The sequence below is a fragment of the Balaenoptera acutorostrata genome, chromosome 1, assembly GCF_949987535.1.
Source record: "Balaenoptera acutorostrata chromosome 1, mBalAcu1.1, whole genome shotgun sequence".
NCBI lineage: Eukaryota > Metazoa > Chordata > Mammalia > Artiodactyla > Balaenopteridae > Balaenoptera > Balaenoptera acutorostrata.
The window spans coordinates 173,936,675-173,960,740 of record NC_080064.1 but is presented as its reverse complement, the minus strand read 5'-3'; the positions used below and the strand labels follow the sequence as shown (position 1 = coordinate 173,960,740).

The 24,066-nt window shown below is 36.3% G+C and overlaps 1 protein-coding gene across 5 annotated transcripts in view; it reads right to left on the bottom strand.

The window, feature by feature from the left end:
* Positions 1 to 24,066, bottom strand: part of RGS7 (regulator of G protein signaling 7) — a 584,795-nt gene that overhangs the window by 164,834 nt on the left and 395,895 nt on the right. For 4 of the 5 annotated variants that reach the window (XM_057553541.1, XM_057553519.1, XM_057553530.1 and 1 more), the window contains exon 4: positions 20,945 to 20,995. The exons of the other annotated variant lie outside the window; for it this stretch is intronic. In XM_057553541.1, the coding sequence (XP_057409524.1) occupies positions 20,945 to 20,995 (51 nt within the window). The remainder of the gene's footprint in view (positions 1 to 20,944; positions 20,996 to 24,066) is intronic. 5 annotated transcript variants of the gene reach the window in all.

The window sequence follows — 24,066 nt, the reverse complement described above, 5'->3', positions numbered from 1 at the left end:
GATTACTTTGATTGGAAGATATCATAGAGTAAACATTTGCAGACTTTTTTACTTTCTGCCTTGCTAGAGTATTCCCAAGGGGCAAAGGCCACCAAAAGACAGGCTCCTGATTATATTCCATATAAAGATACCGTGATTTGTATTTTAAAGAACTGGGGTACTAATGGAATATATGCAAAAAGGAATTACTGCTCTCTTCTCAGGAGAAGCTAATAAGTCACTAAAATGAATACATAAAGGAAACTATGGCTCTTGCTCATCTCACATGAAAATAATTAGAACAACATATAGTATTCCCTGTGTACATATGAATAACTATGAAGCTCTGGCTGCAGTAGCAGGGACATGGGTTGGGAGCAGGTACTCAAAGATATGAGGAATTTATTAGTGTTTTCTTTAAGCATTATTTAAAACAGAAAATGCACATTTGCAAGATGTATGCTTGGGTAATAGCTATCATTCTGAACAAGGTCAAAGTAATCAATCTTGTTAGAGGTGTGTGTGATGGCTCCAATCTATGATTTCTTGTATATTATCAACAGAATTTAAAATTATGCCTTAGAAAGAAAGAATATTTTCCTATAATGGTTCATTAGCATTGAAACAATAAATAATAAAGCGGTCACTTTTATCTATTTCATATTGACAGGATAACTTGTAGACTGGACAATAAAATATGTATTTTTATAGGTTCAGAGTGTTTTAAATGCTTCTTTCCTCCCACTACCCAAGTAAGACTATTGTTTGAAACAAGAGCATACAGAAAAGATCTCTTTTTATTTTGCCTATAATACATATGAGTTGAAATATATAGGAAATAGCTCTAACAAAGGGTATGGCCAGGATGCAATAGGTAAGTACAACACCAAATCCGAGAAAATCACTTTCTTTATTCCAAAAGACACTATATAATGAAACATCTGGTCAGGTGGATCTATGCACCTCTCATGGTTGCCAACCATTTCAGGAAAAGTAGAATCTAGGTCTGAAATAATTGTGCAAAAAGGACCATACACACAGGGTAGAGATTGGGAGACACGTTTCTATGTATTTAAACAGGTTTTTGTCATAATTTCCTCTCAGTTGATTCTCCAATTGTAAAATAACTATGTCTGCATGGCTACTTCTTGATATTTTTGTGGTATTCAAATGAAATGATCTATTTAAAAACTATATGGAAAAAGCATGAAATGCTTTGCAAGTAAACGTTATCAAGGATAACAGAGATACTATATACTTTCTCAATTCTGATACATTCTGATTTCACTGGCAAACTAATCAAATCCATAGAATACAAGGCCACTTGTAACAGAGTTTTATTATATTTAACAGAATTTATATCACTTTCTCTAGAGAACTTGTGGAAGGATTTAGAGGCAGATGACAGACTCTGTATAATGGTGAACATAATAGGTTGATTCAATTAATTCAGTGACAAGATATTCAATTCAGTTTGATAATATATAAGCAAAACATCTGGTTGAATCTCAATTTTGTTTGAATCTCAATTTTCACAGGTTTTTTTTTTTTTTTTTTTTTTTACAACAGATGATACTTCTAAAGGAAGAAATTTTGCAACTATTCAAAATTAAGTTTTTATCCTGGATAAATTTATATTTATCCTTAATCTTATTCTTCTGTCTGCATTTTAAACCATTTCTTTTATATTGGGTTTGGTTTAGATGAAAAGTTCATTTGAAATTTCTTCTTCCTCACTTCTCATCTATTTAGGAGATCACAAACTAAATCAGTAGTTACCATAAACTTGATACCACTTCAGTGGATTCCCATTAGTAAAAAAAAATCAAGTGATATTTGGGAACTGATTGATCTTGGCACTTCAGTCAATGACTGGAGGGGATATATGTTCTCTGCCATTATGTTCTCTAGATTTGAATGAAGTGACAAGACCAACATGTAAAATAAAAAATAATAAAATTAAGCAACAAATTGAGTGCTATCAAATGTAAATATGCTCAGAAAATATTCATTGTAAAGGAAAGCCAATGGGAGCTGAATGACGATGAGAAGGAATAGGTTGCGTTTGAAGGCTAGTATAAACATTGCATACGTTTTTAAAGAATTCAATTCAGTTAAATGTGCTTGCAAATGTTCAGAGTTTTAAAAGAATCTGGACTATTTAAAAATAAAATCAGGATTTTGGCACACTTGCATGTTGACTCATTTGAGCTTCACAAAACATTGTAATAAAAGCATCTTACTGAAGAAGAAGAAAAGAAAAAAAAAAAAAAGAGAGAAATTAAGTAACTTGCCCAATGCCCCATAGACAGTAAGTACAGATAGAGATTCAAACTCAAGCATGTCTGCAAAGCCCATTACCCATCTTCAATTCCAGGATGCCTCTCAAGGAATACTGGGATCTCAAGAAGCATGGGCTGACAAAGAGAAGGAGAAAGGTAGAGCAAGCAGGGTGCCACTCAGGGAACATAGAAATATTTAATGTTCTTTGATATCCACGGGTCAGAGTGAGACTCATGTCAAATCGTAGCTACTCATTAGTCTGAGGTACTACTCACCTTGGTCACTATCACTTTAAGAGTTTGGTAAGAGTGACCCTTCCAGGGAGAGGCAGCAAGGATCACAAATGAGCAGGGTGATATCAAGAAGTTATTGATGTCTGTCAATAATTTTGTGAAGGATGCAAACTTCATCAAAGCTTTGTCTGATAAATTCACTCAAATCACATCTACAATTAGTATGATATGATATTGGACATAAAGCATATTTACTAAGAAAAAATAAACAGGTTCTGGAGGATGAATTTTGCAACTCCAAGTCAAAAGCTAGTAGGACATACCATAGGAGGGCAGACCTGAAAGGCAGAAGAAATACAGATGTGGAAGATTTTTGTAGTAATTGCCCTAATTTGCTTGCACCCTTCTGCATCCATGTTTTTGGTTGTACCTTCCTACACTGGCTCTGTTCTTGGCCATGACACTTGCTTGGCAAATGAAGCAATAGAAAATGTGACACTAGCAGAAGCTTGTGTTGTATTTGGAACCCAGAAAACACCATGGTAAAAAGCCAGTGCTAGCAGGTTGAAGGATGAGAGAATGAGATACACCTGGCTGACAGCCTACCAAATACCAAATATGCCAAAAATCCTAGATCATCCATCCACCAGCTAGCTACAGTCCCTGAGAAAGTCCAGCAGGAATCAACCAAGTCAACTCTGGCTCAGCCAATCCACAGAATCATGAGCTAAATAAAATAGCTGTTTATTCTAAGCCACTAAATTTTGGGGTGGTTTGTTACACAGCAAAAGCCAATTGATATGACAGAATACTATTTCAAACAATGGGGAAAAGAACAAGCACAAGGTTAATACCTTTACCTAAGAGCAGAGACCGCCTGTTTCTTTTCCTAAATAGAGACCTGGTGACACAGAAGGATCATACTGCAAGGACTGTATGGTTTGTCCAGGCAGAGAGGACCTCAGACAACTCAAAGAACCCCATACTTCAGAATGGTAGGAGAGCAGCAGAATTATTCTCATGCAGCTGGCAGGAAAACAGAAATATGCCACAGGGCCTTAGGAAGCACAACACACTTTCCCAGTTTGAGGCAGGATCACTTCTTGTGATCCCAAACTAAGCCTGGTAAAGCAAATATTGTCAAAGAAAGGAAGAGACCTTGTCAATGGGAAGAAGAAACAACATGCAAGCAACTAATGAATCACCAACTGAAGACATTGGTAGTGTACAATATGCTTTCCAATGGATGCCAGTGAGAAAAGATGTTCACCAAGGGCTAAATTCTTCCTCTCACACTCCTACCCTATCAATTTCTCTTTCTATGAAATCAAAGTACCATTTCATTTAGTCTGTCAGCTAAGGTCTAACTCTAAGGCTAATGCAATTTATTCTGTGCTTTTCATTTGCATATATATTCTACGTTCTAAGAAATAGAGTTGAAAAGTATTAGTAAAATCATTAACTTCCAGCACCATGGCAACATAAGCAAAGTTTATAACTATCAACTCAGCAGCAAAAAACTACACAAATAGAAACCTGCGTCAGCATTAAAAATTAGGGAAGCGTGGCAAAACATGCACCCCCAAAGTCTAAGAATATAATATATATTGGACCAGATTGCAACACCTCCTAAGAAAGCACCACAGCACTGAGAAGACTTTGGAAGATCACTAATAAAACCCCAAAATCTGCACGGGAAGGGCACAACACAGAAGGGAACAGAGCACCCTATTTTGGATCCTGTTCATTCAAGTAGATCAACAGCACCCAAAAGCAGACGAAGTGGGGCTATAACAACAGTAAAATTTTTGGACTGCTTTTCTCTACCACAGTGGAGAACAAATACCACAGAAATCTGGAAAGGCCACAGCTTGCAGGCAGCTGGGCAATTGACAAAGCAGAATATAGGGAGAGAATGTAACCCAGTGAAATGGGTTCATCACACTCAGAGACAGTTAAAATATCAGGATGAAGTCCTGATATAAGGGTTTCCACAGTCCCAGCTCCTTCACCACATGACTCAGTCTATCAAAAGAAAGCTAACCTATTAAGGCAAATTAATGTTACCAGCACTGAAGCTCCAGCTGAAAAAAAGGGAAGCTATGGCACTGAGTTTTCTAAGGACAATCCATCCACCCTATCAACAACTAAATGTCAGTCCTATGTAGAATATTTTATGTTTGAGGAGAATAAATGGGAAAACGATTAAAAAAACAAACCCACAAACATTTCTAAGACATAAAATGACAAGAAGTAAAATTATGACAGTATTTTCTATGTGCAATTATAATGTAAAAACTGAATGGCACTGATGTAATATAAGAAGAGATAAAAGATAACTAATAAGACAGCACACTGTGATTAGAGGGGAACTTGCAAAAGGGCAGGTAAAAATAAATAAAGAACTGGAGAAAATAAGAAAAATAATAAAAATTTAAAGTACCATAATATATTTATTTTCTATTAGCAGCAATAAAGAGCTGAATTGCCAGTGAAGAAAATTAAAAGAAATTGTGTAATGTACAAACTTAATAAGTTAACCTAGATGGAGAAGAAAGGTGAAAAACTAGGAAAATAATGAAAAAAATTGCAGTATAGAATGGAGTGAAATATACCAGTATACGTTTCAAAAGAATAAACCAGAACAAATAAACAGGAAAATAATTAGATATAACAACAACAATGAATATAAAACTAACCATAATTGTTAACATCTTCTGAGCAACTAGATGCAGTATTAACTGCTTAATTTACTTATATGTATATATTTCAATTCTCAGAAAAGCACAAAATGGTAGTCACATTTTAAAAATGAAAAATATGAAGTTTAATAAGAGAAAAGGAAAAAACAATTTTCTTCATCTTAAGAAAACCTAAATCAACTTAAATGATTCAGCACATAATATAAATACACCAAAAAAAATGAAAAGTATAAACAACTAGGAACTGTGTACCTATATTTTGAATTTCAAAGAGAGGGAAGACATTATGGTAAGAATACTGGCAGGGGAGAAACAGCGTATTTAATGCGTAACAGCAATGAATTAATATCTACAGTGTTTTAAAAATGAAAGTTTATCTCATGTACTCTATATCTAGCCATGTTGTCAGCATACACACAGGCAACAAAAGTTACTGTGACATACGCAAGGGCTCAGGTACTCAACCACAACCACATATAATCCTGAAAAACTGCTGGAAGAAGTATTCTAGTTTTAAAATAAATTACAAATACAAAAATATTAACAAAAGTAAAATTTAGTAATATAGTGATATATACAATTAGCATATATAAATTAATAATTTTCATATGTACAAACAATAATCAGTTAGTAAATATAATGGAAGGGAGAACCCACATATAATAGTTACACAAAATAAAATAACTAGGAATATGCCTAATAAGAAACATTCAGAGAAAGGTGGGTTCAAGATGGCAGTATTGAAGACCCTGAACTCACATCCTCCCATAGACACAACAAAGCTACAACTACATATGAAATAATTCTTTTGGAAAAGGACCTGAAAACTGAATGAACAGAACCTCCTCAACAAAGGGAAAAGGAGAGCTTCAAGACAGGAAGAAAAGGCAGAGATACTGGCTTGTCAAGGAAAAACCCACACCTCAGCCACAGCAATCCACAATTAGGAGGGATCACAAAGGTATGGAATTTCTCCCTGAGGAGAAAGGGATTCAAGTTACACATCAGGCACTCTAACCCTTTGATCCTGCACAGAACAGACAAGTGCCCCAAATGCTTAGCTTTGAAAACCAATGGGGAATATGCCCAGGAAAGCTACATAAAACTACATAAAACACAGGTTTTATGCAGAGGGCATAAAACCTGTTCTTAAACATCTTATGTACAGACTCATTCAACCCAAAACCAGCACAAAAAGAACAGAACAAAAAGTACACACGGAGATTGGCCAAGACAGCGGACTAGAAAGACCCTGAGCTCACTCCTCTCATGAGCACAACAAAATCACAACTATCTGCAGAACAACCATCAATGAAGAACACTGGAACCTACCAGAAAAGATCTTCTACAACTAAGACATAAAGAAGGAACCACAATGATATAGGTAGGAGGGGTGGACTCACGATATAATTAAATCCCATATCCCCCAGGGATGGGGGAGACCCACAAACTGTAGAATAATTATATTGCTGAGGCTCTCCCACAGGAGTGAGAGTACTAAACCTCACATGAGACTCCCCAGCCTGGGGTTCCAGAACCAAGAAGAAGAGACCACACAGTATTTGGCTCTGAAGGCCAGCAGGGCTTAATTACAGAGCCCCACATGACTAGGGGAAATAGAAACTTCACTCTTAAAAGGGAGCACACAAAATCCCACCCACATCGGGACCAAGGGCAAAAGCAGTAATTTGGTAGGAGCCTGGGCCAGACTTACCTTCTGGACTCAGAGAGTCTCTTGGAGCAGTGGGGAATCTTGGGAACAAAGACACTAGTGGCAGGCATATTGAGAAACATCCACATAGGTGAACATTGCTGGATCATTAGCACCAAGACCTGGCCCCACCCAAACCCTGTAGGCTCCAATGCTGGGATGCCTCAGGCCAAACAACTAACCTGGTATGGACCCATCAGCAGACAGACTGCCTAAAGACTTCCTGAGCCCAGAGTCACCTCTAGACATGCGCCTAGACACAGCCCTGCCCACCAGAGGGCCAAGACCCACCTCCACACAACAGTGAGTAGGCACCGGCCCTGCCCTCCAGGAAGCTTGCACTAGCCTCTAGATCAGCCTCACTCACAAGGGGGCAGATGCCAGAACCATGAAAACAATGATCCCACAGCCTGTGGAATAAGACCGCCAACAGCAAACCAGACCCTACACTGTGGCCAGCTGGGCCCTAGCCCTGCCCACTACTAGGCCAACACAATTTTCAGGACACCTTGCACCACATACATAATTGTGTCAGGAACTAGCCTTCCCTCACCAACAATCTAAAACGAGCTCTGGGATCCACGGTCCATGCAGCCAGGCTCCAAGAAACAACTCTGCCTGCCAGTAGTCCTGCACTAACCCCAGGATCTGGCTTCACATGCCAGTGTGTGGGCAACAGCTCCTGCACAACCTAGACTCCACCCACCAGTGAGCCAGCACTAGCCCCGGGGTGCCTTAGGGTTCTGCAACCAGCCGCCTCATGACAAGGCCCCATTAAACAGCAGCCAGCAACATCCACACAAGGTAGGACCTTCCAACCAACTGGACTAGGGTCCAGTAAAGCCTACCAGACCACCCATATAAGTCAGACCACCACAACAGAAGAACCCATGCAGCCCTCTTTGGGGGAAGCCCTAGAGCATACAGCTGGGGTGACAAGAGGGAAGTGCACTGCTGGGACACATAGGACGTCTCCTAGAGAAGGCCACTTCTCCAAGGTTGAGAAACAGAAATAACCTAAAATACATAAAAATACAAATAGCGACTTAGACAAAATGAGGCAGCAGAGGAATATGTTCCAGACAAAGGAACAAGATAAAACCCCAGGAGAACTAAGTGAAGTGAAGATAGGCAATCTACCTGAGAAAGAGTTGAGAGTTATGATCGCAAAGTTGAGCAAAAAACTAGGGAGGAGAATGGATGCACAGAGCAAGGAGTCAGAATTTTTAACAAAGAGTTATAAAATTTAAAGAACAGCCAAACAGAGATGAAGAATACAATAACTGAAATGAAAAATACGCTAGAAGGAATCAATAGTAGACTAAATGATATAAAAGCACAGATCAGTAACCTGGAAGACAAAGTAGTTGAAATCACTGCCATTGAACAGAAAAAAAGAATTAAGAATGAAAACAAACAAGGACAGTTTAAGAGACCTCTGGGACAACATCAAGCACACTCATATTCACATTATAGGGGTCTCAGAGGGAGAAGAGAGAAAGGGTACTAGAAAACATTTGAAGAGATAATAGCTGAAAACCTCCCCAACATGGGAAAGGAAACAGTCACCCAAGTACAGGAAGTGCAGAGAGTCCCATACAGAATTCATCCAAAAAGGAACACACAAGGACACATTGTAATCAAAATGACAAAAATTAAAGATAAAGAGAGAATATTAAAGGTAAAAAGAGAAAAGCAACAAATAACATAATAGGGAACTCACATAAAGCTATGTGCTGATTTTTCAACAGAAGCTCTGCAGGCCAGGAGGGAGTGGCATGATATAGTTAACGTGGTGAAAGGAAAAAACCTATAACCAAGAATACTCTACCAAGCAAGGCCCTCATTCAGATTTGAGGGAGAAATCAAAGCATTACAAACAAGCAGAAGCTAAAAGAATTCAGCACCACCAAACTGGCATTACAACAAATGTTAAAGGAACTTCTCTAGGTGAAAAAGAAAAGGCCACAACTAGAAACAATAAAATTACAAAATGAAAGAGCTCACTGACAAAGGCAAACATACAGGAAAAGTAATAAACCATCCACAAACAAAACTAGTAGGGAGGTTAACAGATGAAAGTAGTAAAATCATCTGTAACCACAATAAGCAGTTAAGGGATACAGAAAACAATTAGAGGTAAAATATGATATCAAAAGCAGAAATCGTGAGGGGAAGAGAGTACAAATGCAGGCTTTTAAAAATGCATTTGAAATTAAGAGATTAGCAACTTAAAACAATAATTCATATATATAATATATGTATGTACACACACACACACACACACACACATATATATATATAGAGAGAGGGGGGGGGAGAGAGGGAGACTGCTATACAAAAACCTCACAGTACCTGCAAACCAAAAAATCTATAACAGAAATATACACAAAAAAGAAAAATGAATCCAAACATAACACTAAGATAGTCATCACATCACAAGAGAAGAAAAAAAAGGGGGAGGGAATCCCAATAATTACCATAAACGTAAATGAAATAAATGTTCCAATCAAAAGACATAAAGTGGTTGAATGAATTAAAAAAGACCCATATATATGCTGCCTCCAAGAGACTTACTTCAGAACTAGAGATACATACAGACTGAAAGTGAGGATATGGAAAAAGTTATTCCACGCAAATGGAAATGAAAAGAAAGCCAGAGTAGCAATACTTATTTTGAATAAAAGACTTTAAAATAAAGACTGTTACAAGAGACAAAGAAGGACACTATATAATGATCAAGTGATCAATTCAAGAAGGAGATATAAAAATTGTAAATATATATGCACCCAACATAGGAGCATCTCAACATATAAGGCAAAAATTAACAGACATAAAAGGATAAATCAATGGTAAAGCTTATTGTTTTAGGGGACTTTAACACCCCACTTACAACAATGGACTGGAAATCCAGGTGGAAAATCAATAAGGAAATACAGGCTGTAAATGACACATTAGACCAAATGAACTTAATTGATATATAGGGAGATTTCCACCCAAAAGCAGAGAATACACATTGTTTTCAAGTGCACATGGAACATTCTCTAGAGTAGATTAAATCCTAGGCCACAAAACAAGCCTTGGAAAATCTAAGAAAATTGAAACTATATCAATCATATCTTCTGACCAAAATGCTATGAGACTAAAAATCAACCACAAGGAAAAAAAGGCAGAAAACACAAACATGTGGAGGCTAAACAATGTGCTACCAACCAACCAAGGAATCACTGGAGAAATCAAAGAGGAAATCAAAAAATACCTAGAGACAAATGGAAACGAAAACACGATGATCCAAAACCTATGGGACACAGCAAAGGCAGTTCTAAGAGGGAATTTTAGATCAATACAGTCTTACATCAGGTAACAAGAAAAATCTCAAACAACTTAACCTTACACCTAAAGCAAGCGGAGGAAGGAGAACAAAAAAACCCAAAGTTAGTAGAAGGAAAGAAATAAAGATCAGAGCAGAAATAAATGAAATAGAGATGAAGAAAACAATAGGAAAGATCAATGAAACTAAAAGCTGGTTCTTTAACAAGATAAACAAAATTGATAATCCTTTAGCCAGACTCAACAAGAAAAAATAGAAGAGGGTGCAAATCAATAAAATCAGAGATAAAAAAGAAGTTACAAGTGACACCACAGAAATACAAAGGATCATGAGACTACTATGAGCAGCTATATGGCAATAAAATGGACAACCAAGAAGAAATGGACAAATTCTTAAAAAGGAACAATCTCTCAAGACTGAACCAGGAAGAAATAGAAAATATTAACTGACAAATTACCAGTACTAAAATTTAATCAGTAATTTAAAAATTTTCAACAAACAAAAGTCCAGGACCGGATGGCTTCACAGGTGAATTCTACAAAACATTTAAAGAAGAGTTAACACCTATCCTTATGAAAGTATTCCAAAAAAATTGCAGAGGAGACAACACTTCCAAACTCATTCTATGAAGCCACCATAACCCTGATAGCAAAACCAGACAAAGATATGGCAGAAAAAGGAAAATTACAGGCCAATATCACTGACGAACATAGATGCAAAAATCCTCAACAAAATACTAGCAAACTCAATCCAACAATATATTAAAGTGGTCATACAACATGAACAAGTGGGATTTATACCAAAGATGTAAGGATTTTTCAATAACTGCAAATCAGTCAATGAGATACATCACATTAACAAACTGAAGAATAAAAACTGTATGATCATCTCTATAGCTGCAGAAAAAGCTTCTGACAAAATTCAACAGCATCTATGACAAAAACTCTCCAGAAAGTGGGCATAGAAGGAATGCACCTCAACATAATAAAGGCCACATATGACAACCCACACCTAACATCATACTCAATGGTGAAAATCTGAAAACATTTCTTCTAAGGTCAGGTACAAGACAAGGATGCCTGCTTCTGCCACTTTTACTCAACATAATTTTGGAAGTCCTAGCCACAGCAAGCAGACAAGAAAAAGAAATAAAAGGAATCCAAATTTGAAAGGAAGAAGTTAAACTGTCACTGTTTGCAGATGACATGATACTATATGTTGAAAGGCCTAAAGATGCCACCAAAACTACTAGAGCTCATCAATGAATTCAATAAAGTTGCAGGATACAAAATCAATATACAGAAATCTCCTCCATTTCTATACACCAACAATGAAATATGAGAAAGAGAAATTAGGGAAACAATCCCATTTATCATCACATCCAAAAGAATAAAATACATAGGAATAAACCTACCTAAGGAGGAAAAAGACTTGTACTCTGAAAACTAGAAGATGCTGATGAAAGAAACTGAAGACAACACAAACAGGTGGAATGATATATGGTGGTATTCTTAGAGTGAGAGAATCGATATTGTTAAAATGACCATACTACCCAAGGCAATCTACAAATTCAAGGCAATCCCTATCAAGTTACCAATGGGATTTTTCACAGAACTAGAAAAATAATTTTAAAATTTGTATGGAAACACAAAAGACCTCAGATAGCCAAAAATCTTGAGAAAGCAGAATGGAAATGGAGGAATCATGTTCCCTGACTTCAGAATCTACTATAAAGCTACAGTATTCACGAGTATGGTACTGACACAAAAACAGACACACAGATCAATGGAACAGGATAGAAGCCCAGAAATAAACCCATGCAGCTATGGTCAATTAATCTATGAAAAAGGAGGCAAGAACAAACAATGGAAAAAAGTCTCTTGAATAAGTGGTGCCAGGAAAACTGGGAAGCTAGATGTAAAAGAATGAAATTAGAACATTATCTAATACCATATACAAAAATAAACTAAAAATGGATTAAAGACCTAAATGTAAGTTTGGATACTATAAAATTCCTGGAGGAAAACACAGAACACTCTTTGACATAAAGCAGCAATATTTTTTTTTGATCCATCTCCTCGAGTAATGGAAATAAAAGCAAAAATAAACAAATGGAATCTAATTAAACTTAAAAGCTTTTGCACAGCAAAGAAACCATACACAAAATGAAAAGACAACCTGTGGAATGGGAGAAAATATCTGTAAATGATGCAACTGGCAAGGGATTAATTTCCAAAATACACAAATAGCTCATATAGCTCAATATTAAAAAATAGAACAATCAAAAAATGGGCAGAAGACCTAAATAGACATTTCTCCAAAGAAGACATACAGATGTCCAGCAGGCACATGTAAAGATGCTCAACATCTCTAGTTACTAGAGAAATGCAAATCAAACCTACAATGATGATCAAACTACAATGATCAAAACTACCTCACACCAGTCACAATGGCCAACATCAAAAGTCTACAAATGCTAGAGGGGGGTTGGAGATAAGGGAATCCTCCTACACTCTTTGGGGGAATGTAAACTGGTGCATCCACTATGGAAAACAGTATGGAGGTTCCTTAAAATAACTAAAAATAGAGTTACCATATGATCCAGCAATCCGACTCCTGGGGATATATCCGGAAAAGATGAAAACTCTAATTTGAAAAGATACAAGCACTCTAATGTTCACAGAAGTACTATTTACAACAGCCAAGACATAGAGCAACCTAAGTGTCCATTGACAGATAAATAAATGGATAAAGAAGAGGTGGTATTTATACAGTGGAATATTAGTCATAAAAATGAATAAAATAATGTCATTTGCAGTAACTTGGATGGAACTAGAGATTATCCCAATAAGTCAGACAGAGAAAGACAAATATCATAGGATATCACTTATACATGGAATCTAAAAAAATGATACAAATGAACTTATTTACAAAACAGAAAAAGACTCACAGACATAGAAAATAAACTTATGGCACCAAAGGGGAAAGGCAGGGGGAGGAATGGATAAATTAGGTGTTTGGGATTAACAGATGCACACTACTATATATAAAATTGATAAACAACAAGGACCTACTGTATAGCACAGGGAACTATATTTGATATCTTGTAATAATCTATAATGAAAACAAATCTGCAGAAGAATATATGTATATATATATATATGTATATATATATATACATATATATATATATATAAAACTGAATCACTTTTGCTGTATACCTGGAACTAACTCAACACTGTAAATCAACTATACTTCAATTTAAAAAAAAGTACATGGATCATAGGTATAGGATACCCACTTACTAACCTTGAAGCATCTGCCAGAGAGATAGGAACCACATGGAATACCCCCCTGGAAATGAATCAGTGATTTGAGCCATTTATGTGATTGCAGGTTACCTTGCTAATACTGGCACTAGAGGGTGCCATTTTGGAATTGTCCATCTGTTAGCACCAGTGGGCATGCCTCACTAAGAGCCCTGGTGGATTAGCAATAGCCCCATCTACCAGTGCCCTTTGGCAGCTGCTCCCAGCAGCTAACCTGGGATCCAGACTCATCCACCAGTGCCACACAGCAGCCAGGATTCCACCACAACAATAGGGTGCATGAAGCACACATAGGGGAGACCCCTTGAACTCCTGGATCTATTGGCCAGGCAGAATTGTGCTTCTGAGTCCCAGGAGACATCACCCAAATAAGGCCACTCCTTCAAGACTGGGAGAGATAGCTGATATACCTATTACATAGAAACAAACAAAGAGAACTAGGCAAAATAAGGAGATAGAGGAGTATGTCCCAATTGAAAGAGCAAGATAAAACTTCAGAAAAAGAATTAAATGAAATGGAGATAAGCAATCTACCTGATAAAGACCTGAAAATAATGGTCATAATGATGCTCACTACACCTGGGAGCAGAATGAATAAACACAGTGAGAAGTTCAACAAAGAGACAGAAAATATTAAAAAGTACCAAATAGAAGTTATGACATAACTAAAAATACACTAGATGGGTTCAACAGCAGACTGCATGATGTAGAAGAACGATTTGGTGAGCTGAAAGACAAAACAATGGAACTAACACAGACAAGAGTAGAAAAATGAAAAAAGAATTTTAAAAAGTGAAGAAATCTTAATAGAACTTTGGAACAACATCAAATGAAATATATGCATTATAGAGGTCCTAGAATGAGAAGAGAGCCAGAAAAATTATTTGAAGAAACAGTAGCTGAAAACTTCCCCAATCTGGGAAAAGAAATAGACATCCAGGTCCAGGAAGGCCAGAGAGTTCCAAATAAGATGAACTCAAAGAGACACACATCAAGACACATTATAATTAAAATTGTAAAGTTTAAGGATAAAAAGAGTATCCTAAAAGCAGCAAGAGAATAACAACTTGTTACATATGAAAAGAAACCACATAAGGCTATCACAGATTTTTCAGCAGAAACTACAGGCCAGAAGGGGGTGGATGACATATTCAGAGTGCTTAAGGGAAAATACTTCCAACCAAGAATATCATGCAGAATCGAAAAAGAGGTCAAGATTTTCCCAGATAGACAAAAGCAAAAGGAGTTCATCACCACTAAACCATCCCTACAAGAAATATTATAAAGACTTATTTAAGGTGAAAAGAAAAGGCACTAATTAATAATAAGAAACATATGAAAGTAAAAATTTCACCAGTAAAGATAAATATATACTACAGGAAGTGGATCAAGCATTTATAAAGCAAGAATAGTGGTTAAAAGACAAGTAAAAATAACTAAAATTATAATAATTAATTAAAGGATGTATAAAATAAATAATGTAAAATGTGTTATCATGAGTAAAACGTTTGCCCAGTGTAGGGGAGTGGAGGAGTAAAAAGATAAAGGTTTGGAATGTGTTCACATTTAAGTTGCTACCAACTTAAGTCTACCATTTAAACAGGCTGTCATATGTGAACCTCATAATAACCATAAGAAAAAAACTTGTAGTAAATACACAAAAGAAAATGAGAAAAAGAATCTCAACATAATACTAAAGAAAATCAACAAAACACAAGGGAAGAGATAAAGAGGAAAAGAGAAGAACTGAGAGTAACTATAAGAAGAGCCAGTAAACAATAAACAAAATGGCAAAATATATGATTATCACTACTTACTTTACATGTAAATGGATTAAATTCAGTAATCAAAAGACACAGACTAGATGAATGGATTAAAATGCAAGACTCATCTATATGTTGCCTACAAGAGACTCACTTCAGAAGAAAGGACACACATGGACTTACAGTGAAGGGATGGAAAAAGATATTCCATGCATATGGAAATGAAAAGAAAGCAAGAGTAGCTATACTCATATCAGACAAAATAGGCTTTAAACAAAAACTATAATAAACGACAAAGAAGAACATTACATAATGATAAAGAGGTCAATTCAGCAAGAAGATATAACGTTTATAAACATATATGAACCCAACAGAGGAGCACCAAGATATATAAGGCAAATATTAATGGACTTAAGTTGAAAAATTGAAAGCAATACAACAATAGTAGGAGACTTTAACACCCTACTTAAATCAATGCATAGATCATCTAGACAAAATAAGGAAATAGTGTGATACATATGTTTCATCTCAAAGCAGCAGAATACATATTCTTCTCAAGTGCATATGGAACAATATCCAGGATAGATCACATGTTAGATTGCAAAGCAAGTCTCAAGTAATTCAAGAAGATTGAAATTATGTCAAGTATTTTCTTTTACCATAATTGTATGAAACTAGAAAACAATCACAAGGAAATAAAGAGAAAAAACATAAAAAATGGAGATTAAATAAAATCTATAATTAAATCTAATTAAATAAAATTGATACCAAAGTATCAATGGATAATCAAAGAAATCAAAAGAAGAAAAAAAAATACCTGAAGAGAAATGAGAACATAAATATGACATAGCAAAGTCTATGGGATGCAGAAAATCAGTTCAAAGAGAGAATTTCATAGCAATACACTCCTACCTCATAACAATAATAACTCAAATAAACAATCTGACTTTACACCTAAAGGAACTATAAAAAGAACAAAGATAAAATTAGTAGAATACATGAAATAATAAAGATCAGAGTGGAAATAAATGAAGTAGAGATAAAAAAAACATAGAAAACACCAATGAAAGAAGGAGATGGTTTTTTAAAAAGATAAAATTGACAAAGTAGCTAGACTAACCAAGAAAAAAAGAGAGAGGACTCAAACAAATAAAATCAGAGATTAAAAAGGAGAATTTAAAACTGATACCACAGAAAAATAAAGAATCATAAGGACTGCTACAAACAAGTATATGTGAACAAATTGGACAGTCTAGAAGAAATGGATAAATTTTTAGAAATATACAATCTTCTAAGACTGAATCATGAAGAAATAGAAAATCTTAATAGACTGATTATTAGTAGGGAAATTAAAACAGTAATTTAAAAATCTCCCAACAAACAAAAGCCCACAATCAGATTTTACTGGTGAATTCTACAAAACATTCAAAAATTTAATATCGATCCTTCTTAAATTCTTCCAAAAAATTGAAGAGAAAGGAAACCTTCCAAACACATTTCATAAAGCTGGCATTACCCTGATACCAAAATCAGACAAGGGCATCACAAGAAAGAAAGTTACAATCCAAAATCCTTGGTGAACATAGAAAATCATATGATCAACCTGATAGTTGCAGAAAAGCATTTGACAAAATTCAACATCAATTTATGCAAAAATGCTCAAGTAAGGGGGTATTGAGGGAATGTACCTCAACATAATAAAGGTCATATATGACAAACCCATAATTAACATCATACTGAACAGAGAAAAGCTGAAAACTTTTCCTCTAAGATCAGGAACAAGACAAGGATGTCTACTCTTGCCACTTTTATTCAACATTGTATTGAAGTCCTAGCCACAGCAGTTAGGCAAGAAAAATAAATAAAAGGCATCCAAATTGGATAGGAAGAAGTAAAACTGTCACTGTTTTCAGTTTACATGATACTATATATAGAAAATCCTAAGACTACACCAAAAAACTATTAGAACTAATAAATGAATTCTGTAAAGTTTCAGGATAAAGAATTAATATACAGAAATCTGTTGTGTTTCTATACACTACTAACAAACTATCAGAAAGATAAATGAAGAAAAGAATCCCATTTTCAATTGTATCAAAAAGATTAAAATACGTAGGAATAAATTTAACCAAGGAAGTGAAATACCTGTACACTGAGAACTATAAAACACTGAGGAAAGAAACTGAAGACACAAATAAATGGAAAGATATTCCATGCTCATGAATTGGAAGAATTAATATTGTTAAAATGCCCCTAATAGCCAAAGCAATCTACAGATTCAATGAAATCCCTATCAAAATTCCAAAGACATATTTTGTAGAACTAGAACAAATAATTCTAAAATTTGTATGGAACCACAAAGGGTCCCAAATAGCAAAAACAAGCTTGAGAACAATGAACAAAACCTGAGGTATCGAGCGTCCTGATTTCAAACTATACTACAAAGCTATATTAATCAAAACAGTATGGTATTGACACAAAAACAGACACACAGATAAATGGAACAGAATTGACAGTCCATAAATAAACCCACAAATATATGGTCAATTAATTTACTACCAAGGAGCCAAAAACATAAAAGAAAGAAATAACATTATCTTGGTGTCATGAAATGTCATAAATGGTGTTGGAGAAACTAGACAGCCACATGTGAAAGAGCAAAACTAGATCACTATCTTATAGCATACATAAAAACTAATTCAAAATGGATTAAAGACTTGAGTGTAAGACCAGAAATCATAAAATTCCTAGAAGAAAACATAGGTGGTAAACTCACTGACATAGATCTCAGTGATGTTTTGGTGGATCTGACCCCCAAGGCAAGGGACACAAAAGCAAAAATAAACAAATGGGACTAGATCAAACTAAAAATCTTTTGCACAGTGAAGGAAACCATCATCAGAATGAAAAGGCAACCTACTGAATGGGAGAAGACATTTGCAAATCATATATATGGTAAGTGTTAATATTCAAAATATATAAAGAATTCAATAACAAAAAATCTGATTAAAAATGGGCAGATGATCTGAGTAGTCATTTTTCCAAGAAGACATACAGATGTCCACAACAGGTACTTGAAAAAGATGCTCAACGTCACCAATCATCATGGAAATGTAAATCAAAAACACAATGAGGTATCACCTCACACCTGTCAGAATGGCTATTAGGAAAAAGATAATAAATAACAAATGTTGCCAAGGTTGTGGAGAAAAGGAAACCATTGTGCACTGTTGGTGTTAACTGATGCAGACACTATGAAAAACATTATGGAAGTTCCTCAAAAAATTAAAAATAGAACTACCATATGATTCAGCAATTCCCCTTGTGGGAATTTATCAAAAGGAAACAAAAACACTAACTCAAAAAGATATTTGCACCCCAATGTTCATTGCAGCATCATTTACAATAGCCAGGATATGGAAGCAACCTAACTGTCCATTGTTGACTGAATGTAAAAGGAAAATTTGGTATGTATATGTAAATATATACTGGTGTTGGATTATGTAACCTCCTTCCCTCAGAAGTCCCTGAAGATCATGTAACCCTCTCCCCATCTCTAAATGGATCACCAGAACCTGCTCCTATACCAAAGCATTAGTCTTTTCTTCCAACTTGCCACAAAATTCTCTTTCAACAAATTATTGATCTAGAACTTCAAATGATCCCTAGAGTTCTTCAAACAACCACTTGACCATCAAATAAGCACAACATAGAAGCCTGGCATGGGTTTCTCTATTATTTTTAAATATCTTCAGATAATTTATAAAGTCAAAATTAGACCTAGCTTTATAATAACTACTTATCTCTTCATGAGCAGTTCTAAAATGGTATGATTAAATTAATCATGCAACCACTAAAGTAGATGTCAGCTACATTCTTGATCATATTTAACTAGAATCATCTCCCAGATTGATTCATTTTCTGTGTGCAAAATCTGTTATATCTTCAGAACAATCATCAGTGCTTCTTAAAATCCAGTACAGAATTTTTCACTCCATACCAACCAACCAAAAACTAATTTTTCAGCCTGTCATAAATATGACTAAAAAACATGAATGTTCTTTCCCAGATATAATTGATTTTATCTTTTTATATACCTTCTAATGAAGCTTTACAACCTCCTTAAACTGTTGAACAAGCAAATAAAATCAGTTTTTCATATACATTATAGCTAAAATGATATTTCTTGTATAAATTATAAACAATGAATGTTTCTTACTAGCATATTATACCTGTATATTTTCCCTCTTCTCAGACTATTACTGAAGTACATTTTCAGTCTTAATTTGCAAAAGAACTACTCTTTTGTATCTACTTGACCATTTTAGAAATGATATTCTTTGCAAATCAGTAGTTCCCTGGTTTTCTGTGATTGTGCCAGTGTTTTCTTAGCACTGGAGTCTTTTGTCTGGTGCTACAGTTTACAAAGTCAGGAATGGCACTGAGCTGAGGCTGAAAGGTAAAACTGTCAAGACCGTGGCTTCCTTTCCCAATAATTATCTCCTTTTTACACCTAGTAATAATTTGATGCTGGCAGTAGCTGCTTCATCTTTACTTACTTGTTTTATTCCTGTTTAACTTGATAGAATAAGTATTTTAAAAGATCATATACCAAGTGATCAGGGGATGTACACAGACATTTTGTACAGAATAAGAACTATATTTTCTGGTGGCACGGCCTTATAAAGTTAGCTCAAAATGAGTAAAAATAAAAACTTTGCATCTCCATGTACTATTATTTCTAAACCATTCTAAGGTGGTAATCACCAGAAGCAGGAGTAAAAGCCGTATCAATTTTTTTTTTTTAATTGAAGGGATAGTGTCTGCGTAGTTAGTGTATTGCCATCTTTCTCTATTATGTCATTCTGTCACTGTAATCCCAATTTTTATGTTATTTTCTTTTGTTTTTTTCAGCATCTTCTCTAAACAAAATAATCTCATTTTTATTTCAGTGATGTGAAATATTTGCCACACATGAAAGCTCTTACATGATATTATTTTAAAGTCATTAAATTCCTCACAATTCAGAGTATGCTCTAGGCAATGAAGAAGTGCGCTGGTAGAAACTGCTCTCAAATTGTGGACATTGGTTTGCGTTGCAGAATACACAAAATGTCCACCACAATAAATGAGTCCATGGCTGCAATAAGGGTATTAAAAACATAATGTAGGCATGATAAAAAATGGAATTACAAATAACACTGTTTTCAAACCTCATGCAAAAATGGAGTTAAGGCAAAATTATAAATTAATGAGATTTAGTTCTATGTGTTTTCAGAAGAGAAATTTCATTATTTCATAATCACTTGTTATAAATTATATGTATAATTATTTATGGACATGTGTACTGCTCATCCATTCTAACAGTCGCTAATCACCTGAATCAAATGTTATAAAATAGGACATTATATATTGAAAAAATTTTAAAGTAAACTAAATAAAATTTAGTTAAATATACATTGACTACCATAAAATCTGTATAAATGGGAAAAACATATTTAAATGTAATTATAATTTTTCAGGTTTGCTTGTTTGTCATGTTAGCCCTGAGAAAACGTATTTCTTAAAACCACAAAGAAAATACTTTTATCGATGGGAAAATTATTTATTTACCTGGATCTTCTATGGTTAAGTTCTTTATTAACCATTGAACAATGTCTGACCCTGAAAAAAGAGAAAAAGAAAAACACATATATATATATATGAACATCTATTTATATATGTTAACCTTAAGAACTCAACATTTAGCACTCATAAGAGTAGGAATGTTTCTAATTGTTATAATAACAGATTAAAGATCAGCCACATATGAAGTATTGAAAAAAGAGCGTGAATACATTGTTTTTCTTCAGTGAGCCAAGGTGCAAACTAGTCAATTATTAAATATGAAATGTTTAAACGTAAAGATTTAATATACTAGTAGTGGATAAAGTGATTCATTGATTTATTCATTTAATGAATGTTTATTGAGGGCCCACTATGTTTCAAGCACAATTCTTAGCATGGCATAACCAATACTTTATAAGATGATACCTGTCTCATTTCTGGTTTTCCCCATCCAGTCCCTGTATCTACTCTCAAGCCAACCCAAATTGGTTGTCAGTTTTTGGCAACAAATTTGTGTTGTTATAGTACTGTGTCTTTATAATACTATTTTCTTTGACTGAAAGGTCTTTCCACTATTTTCAAGACATTCAAGATTCATTTACACAACAGAACTTCCCTTGACCATCACCTTTGGCAATGTGTGTGGAGAGCCGTAGGCTGGTCAAAAGGAAAGCAGGGCAGCCAACATTTCTACTGGGTTGTGATCCAAGATTGAAAGGATAAGGCCCTGAGCTAGTTCAGTGTACAAGTGAATTAGAACAAAATTAGACTTGTTCTAGGACCTTGTGACTAGGTCTGGGGTTGGCCAGTGGGAACATTAAGAGGACTCAAAGTTTACAGTCCAGGAGCATTAGGAATGAACGGAATGGTGAAAATATGAGCAGAAATGGGAGATTCAGAAAGAGGAGATGATTTACCTGAGATGTTTATTTCTGTTTAATTTGGCTTTCAGCATAATTCATTTCTACATAAAACTGCAAAAAATATGTAATATAAATAGTTACATATACTTAGTAAGCTGTATCAGGGCTGCATGAATGAAATTTTGTGTGAAACGAGATTCCATTTCTACCTCTCTTGGAGACTGGATACAGCTGTAGCCTACCCACCTGAGACCTGGCAAATGAGTGATATTAACAATGGCCAAATAATTCTAGTTGCTTAAAGCAGAATAGTTCAAAATTAATTTCAAAATAAACTTGATCATCAAGCTTGACAATAATGTCCTAAAACTTATGAAAACAGTTACACCCAACATCGATTTCAATGTGCGTGCATTTAAAAAATATTAACTTCAAGTATTGAATCTAACTTGTATTCTTTTATAACTGTTCCTTTACAACTACCGTTGATTTAAATGCATTTGAGAGGATGGATTCACCTATATCCTAAAGGAAGCTCTGAGGGAAGGAAGGAGGGGAAACCATTCATAAGAACACAGATGTGGAGCAGAGGAGAAGATGGCGGAAGAGTAAGATGCAGAGATCACCTTCCTCCCCACAGATACATCAGAAATACATCTACACGTGGAACTGCTCCTATAGAACACCCACTGAACGCTGGCAGAAGACGTCAGACCTCCCAAAAGGCAAGAAACTCCCCATGTACCTGGGTAGGGCAAAAGAAAAAAGAAATAACAGAGACAAAAGAATAGGGATGGGACCTGCACCAGTGGGAGGGAGCTGTGAAGGAGGAAAGGTTTCCACACACTAGGAAGCCCCTTCGCGGGCGCAGATTGCGGGGGGTGGAGGGGAGAAGCTTCGGAGCCACGGAGGAGAGCGCAGCAACAGGGGTGTGGAGGGCAAAGCGGAGAGACACCCACACAGAGGATCAGTGCAGACCAGCACTCACCAGCCCAAGAGGCTTGTCTGCTCACCCGCCGGGGCAGGCGGGGGCTGGGAGCTGAGGCTCGGGCTTTGGTCGGATCCCAGGGAGAGGACTGGGGTTGGCGGCGTGAACACAGCCTGAAGGGGTTAGTACACCACAGCTAGCTGGGAGGGAGTCCGGGAAAAGGTCTGGAGCTGCCAAACAGGCAAGAGACTTTTTCTTGCCTCTTTGTTTCCTGGTGCGCGAGGAGAGGGGATTCAGAGCGTCGCCTAAATGAGCTCCAGAGATGGGTGCAAGCCGCGGCGATCAGCGCGGACCCCAGAGACGGTCAGGAGATGCTAAGGCTACTCCTGCAGCCACCAAGAAGCCTGTGTGTGAGCACAGGTCACTATCCACACCGCCCCTCCCAGGAGCCGGTGCAGCCCGCCACTGCCAGGGTCCCATGACCCAGGGACAACTTCACCGGGAGAACACACGGCGCGCCTCGGGCTGGTGCAACGTCACACCGGCCTCTGCCACCGCAGGCTCATCCCGCATCCATACCCCTCCCTCCCCCCGGCCTGAGTGAGCCAGAGCCCCTGAAGCAGCTGCTCCTTTAACCCCGTTCTGTCTGGGTGGGGAACAGACGCCCTCAGGCGACCTACACGCAGAGGCGGGTCCAAATCCAAAGCTGAACCCCGGGAGCTGTATGAACAAAGAAGAGAAAGGGAAATTTCTCCCAGCAGCCTCAGAAGCAGCGGATTAAAGCTCCACAATCAACTTGATGTACCCTGAATCTGTGGAATACCTGAATAGGCAACGAATCATCCCAAATTGAGGAGGTGGACTTTGGGAGCAAGATATATTATTTTTTCCCCTTTTCCTCTTTTTGTGAGTGTGTATGTGTATGCTTCTGTGTGAGATTTTGTCTGTATAGCTTTGCTTTCACCATTTGTCCTAGGGTTCTGTCCGTCCGTTTTTTTTTTTTTTACTTAAAAAATTATTTTTTCTTAATAATTATTTTTTATTTTAATAACTTTATTTTATTTTATCCTCTTTCTCTCTTTCTTTCGATTTTTTTCTCCCTTTTATTCTGAGCCATGTGGATGAAAGGCTCTTGGTGCTCCAGCCAGGCGTCAGGGCTGTGCCTCTGAGATGGGAGAGCCAACGTCAGGACACTGGTCCACAAGAGACCTCCCAGCTCCATGTAATACCAAATGGCGAAAATCTCCCAGAGATCTCCATCTCAACACCAAGACCCAGCTTCACTCAACAACCAGCAAGCTACAGTGCTGGAACCCTATGCCAAACAACTAGCAAGA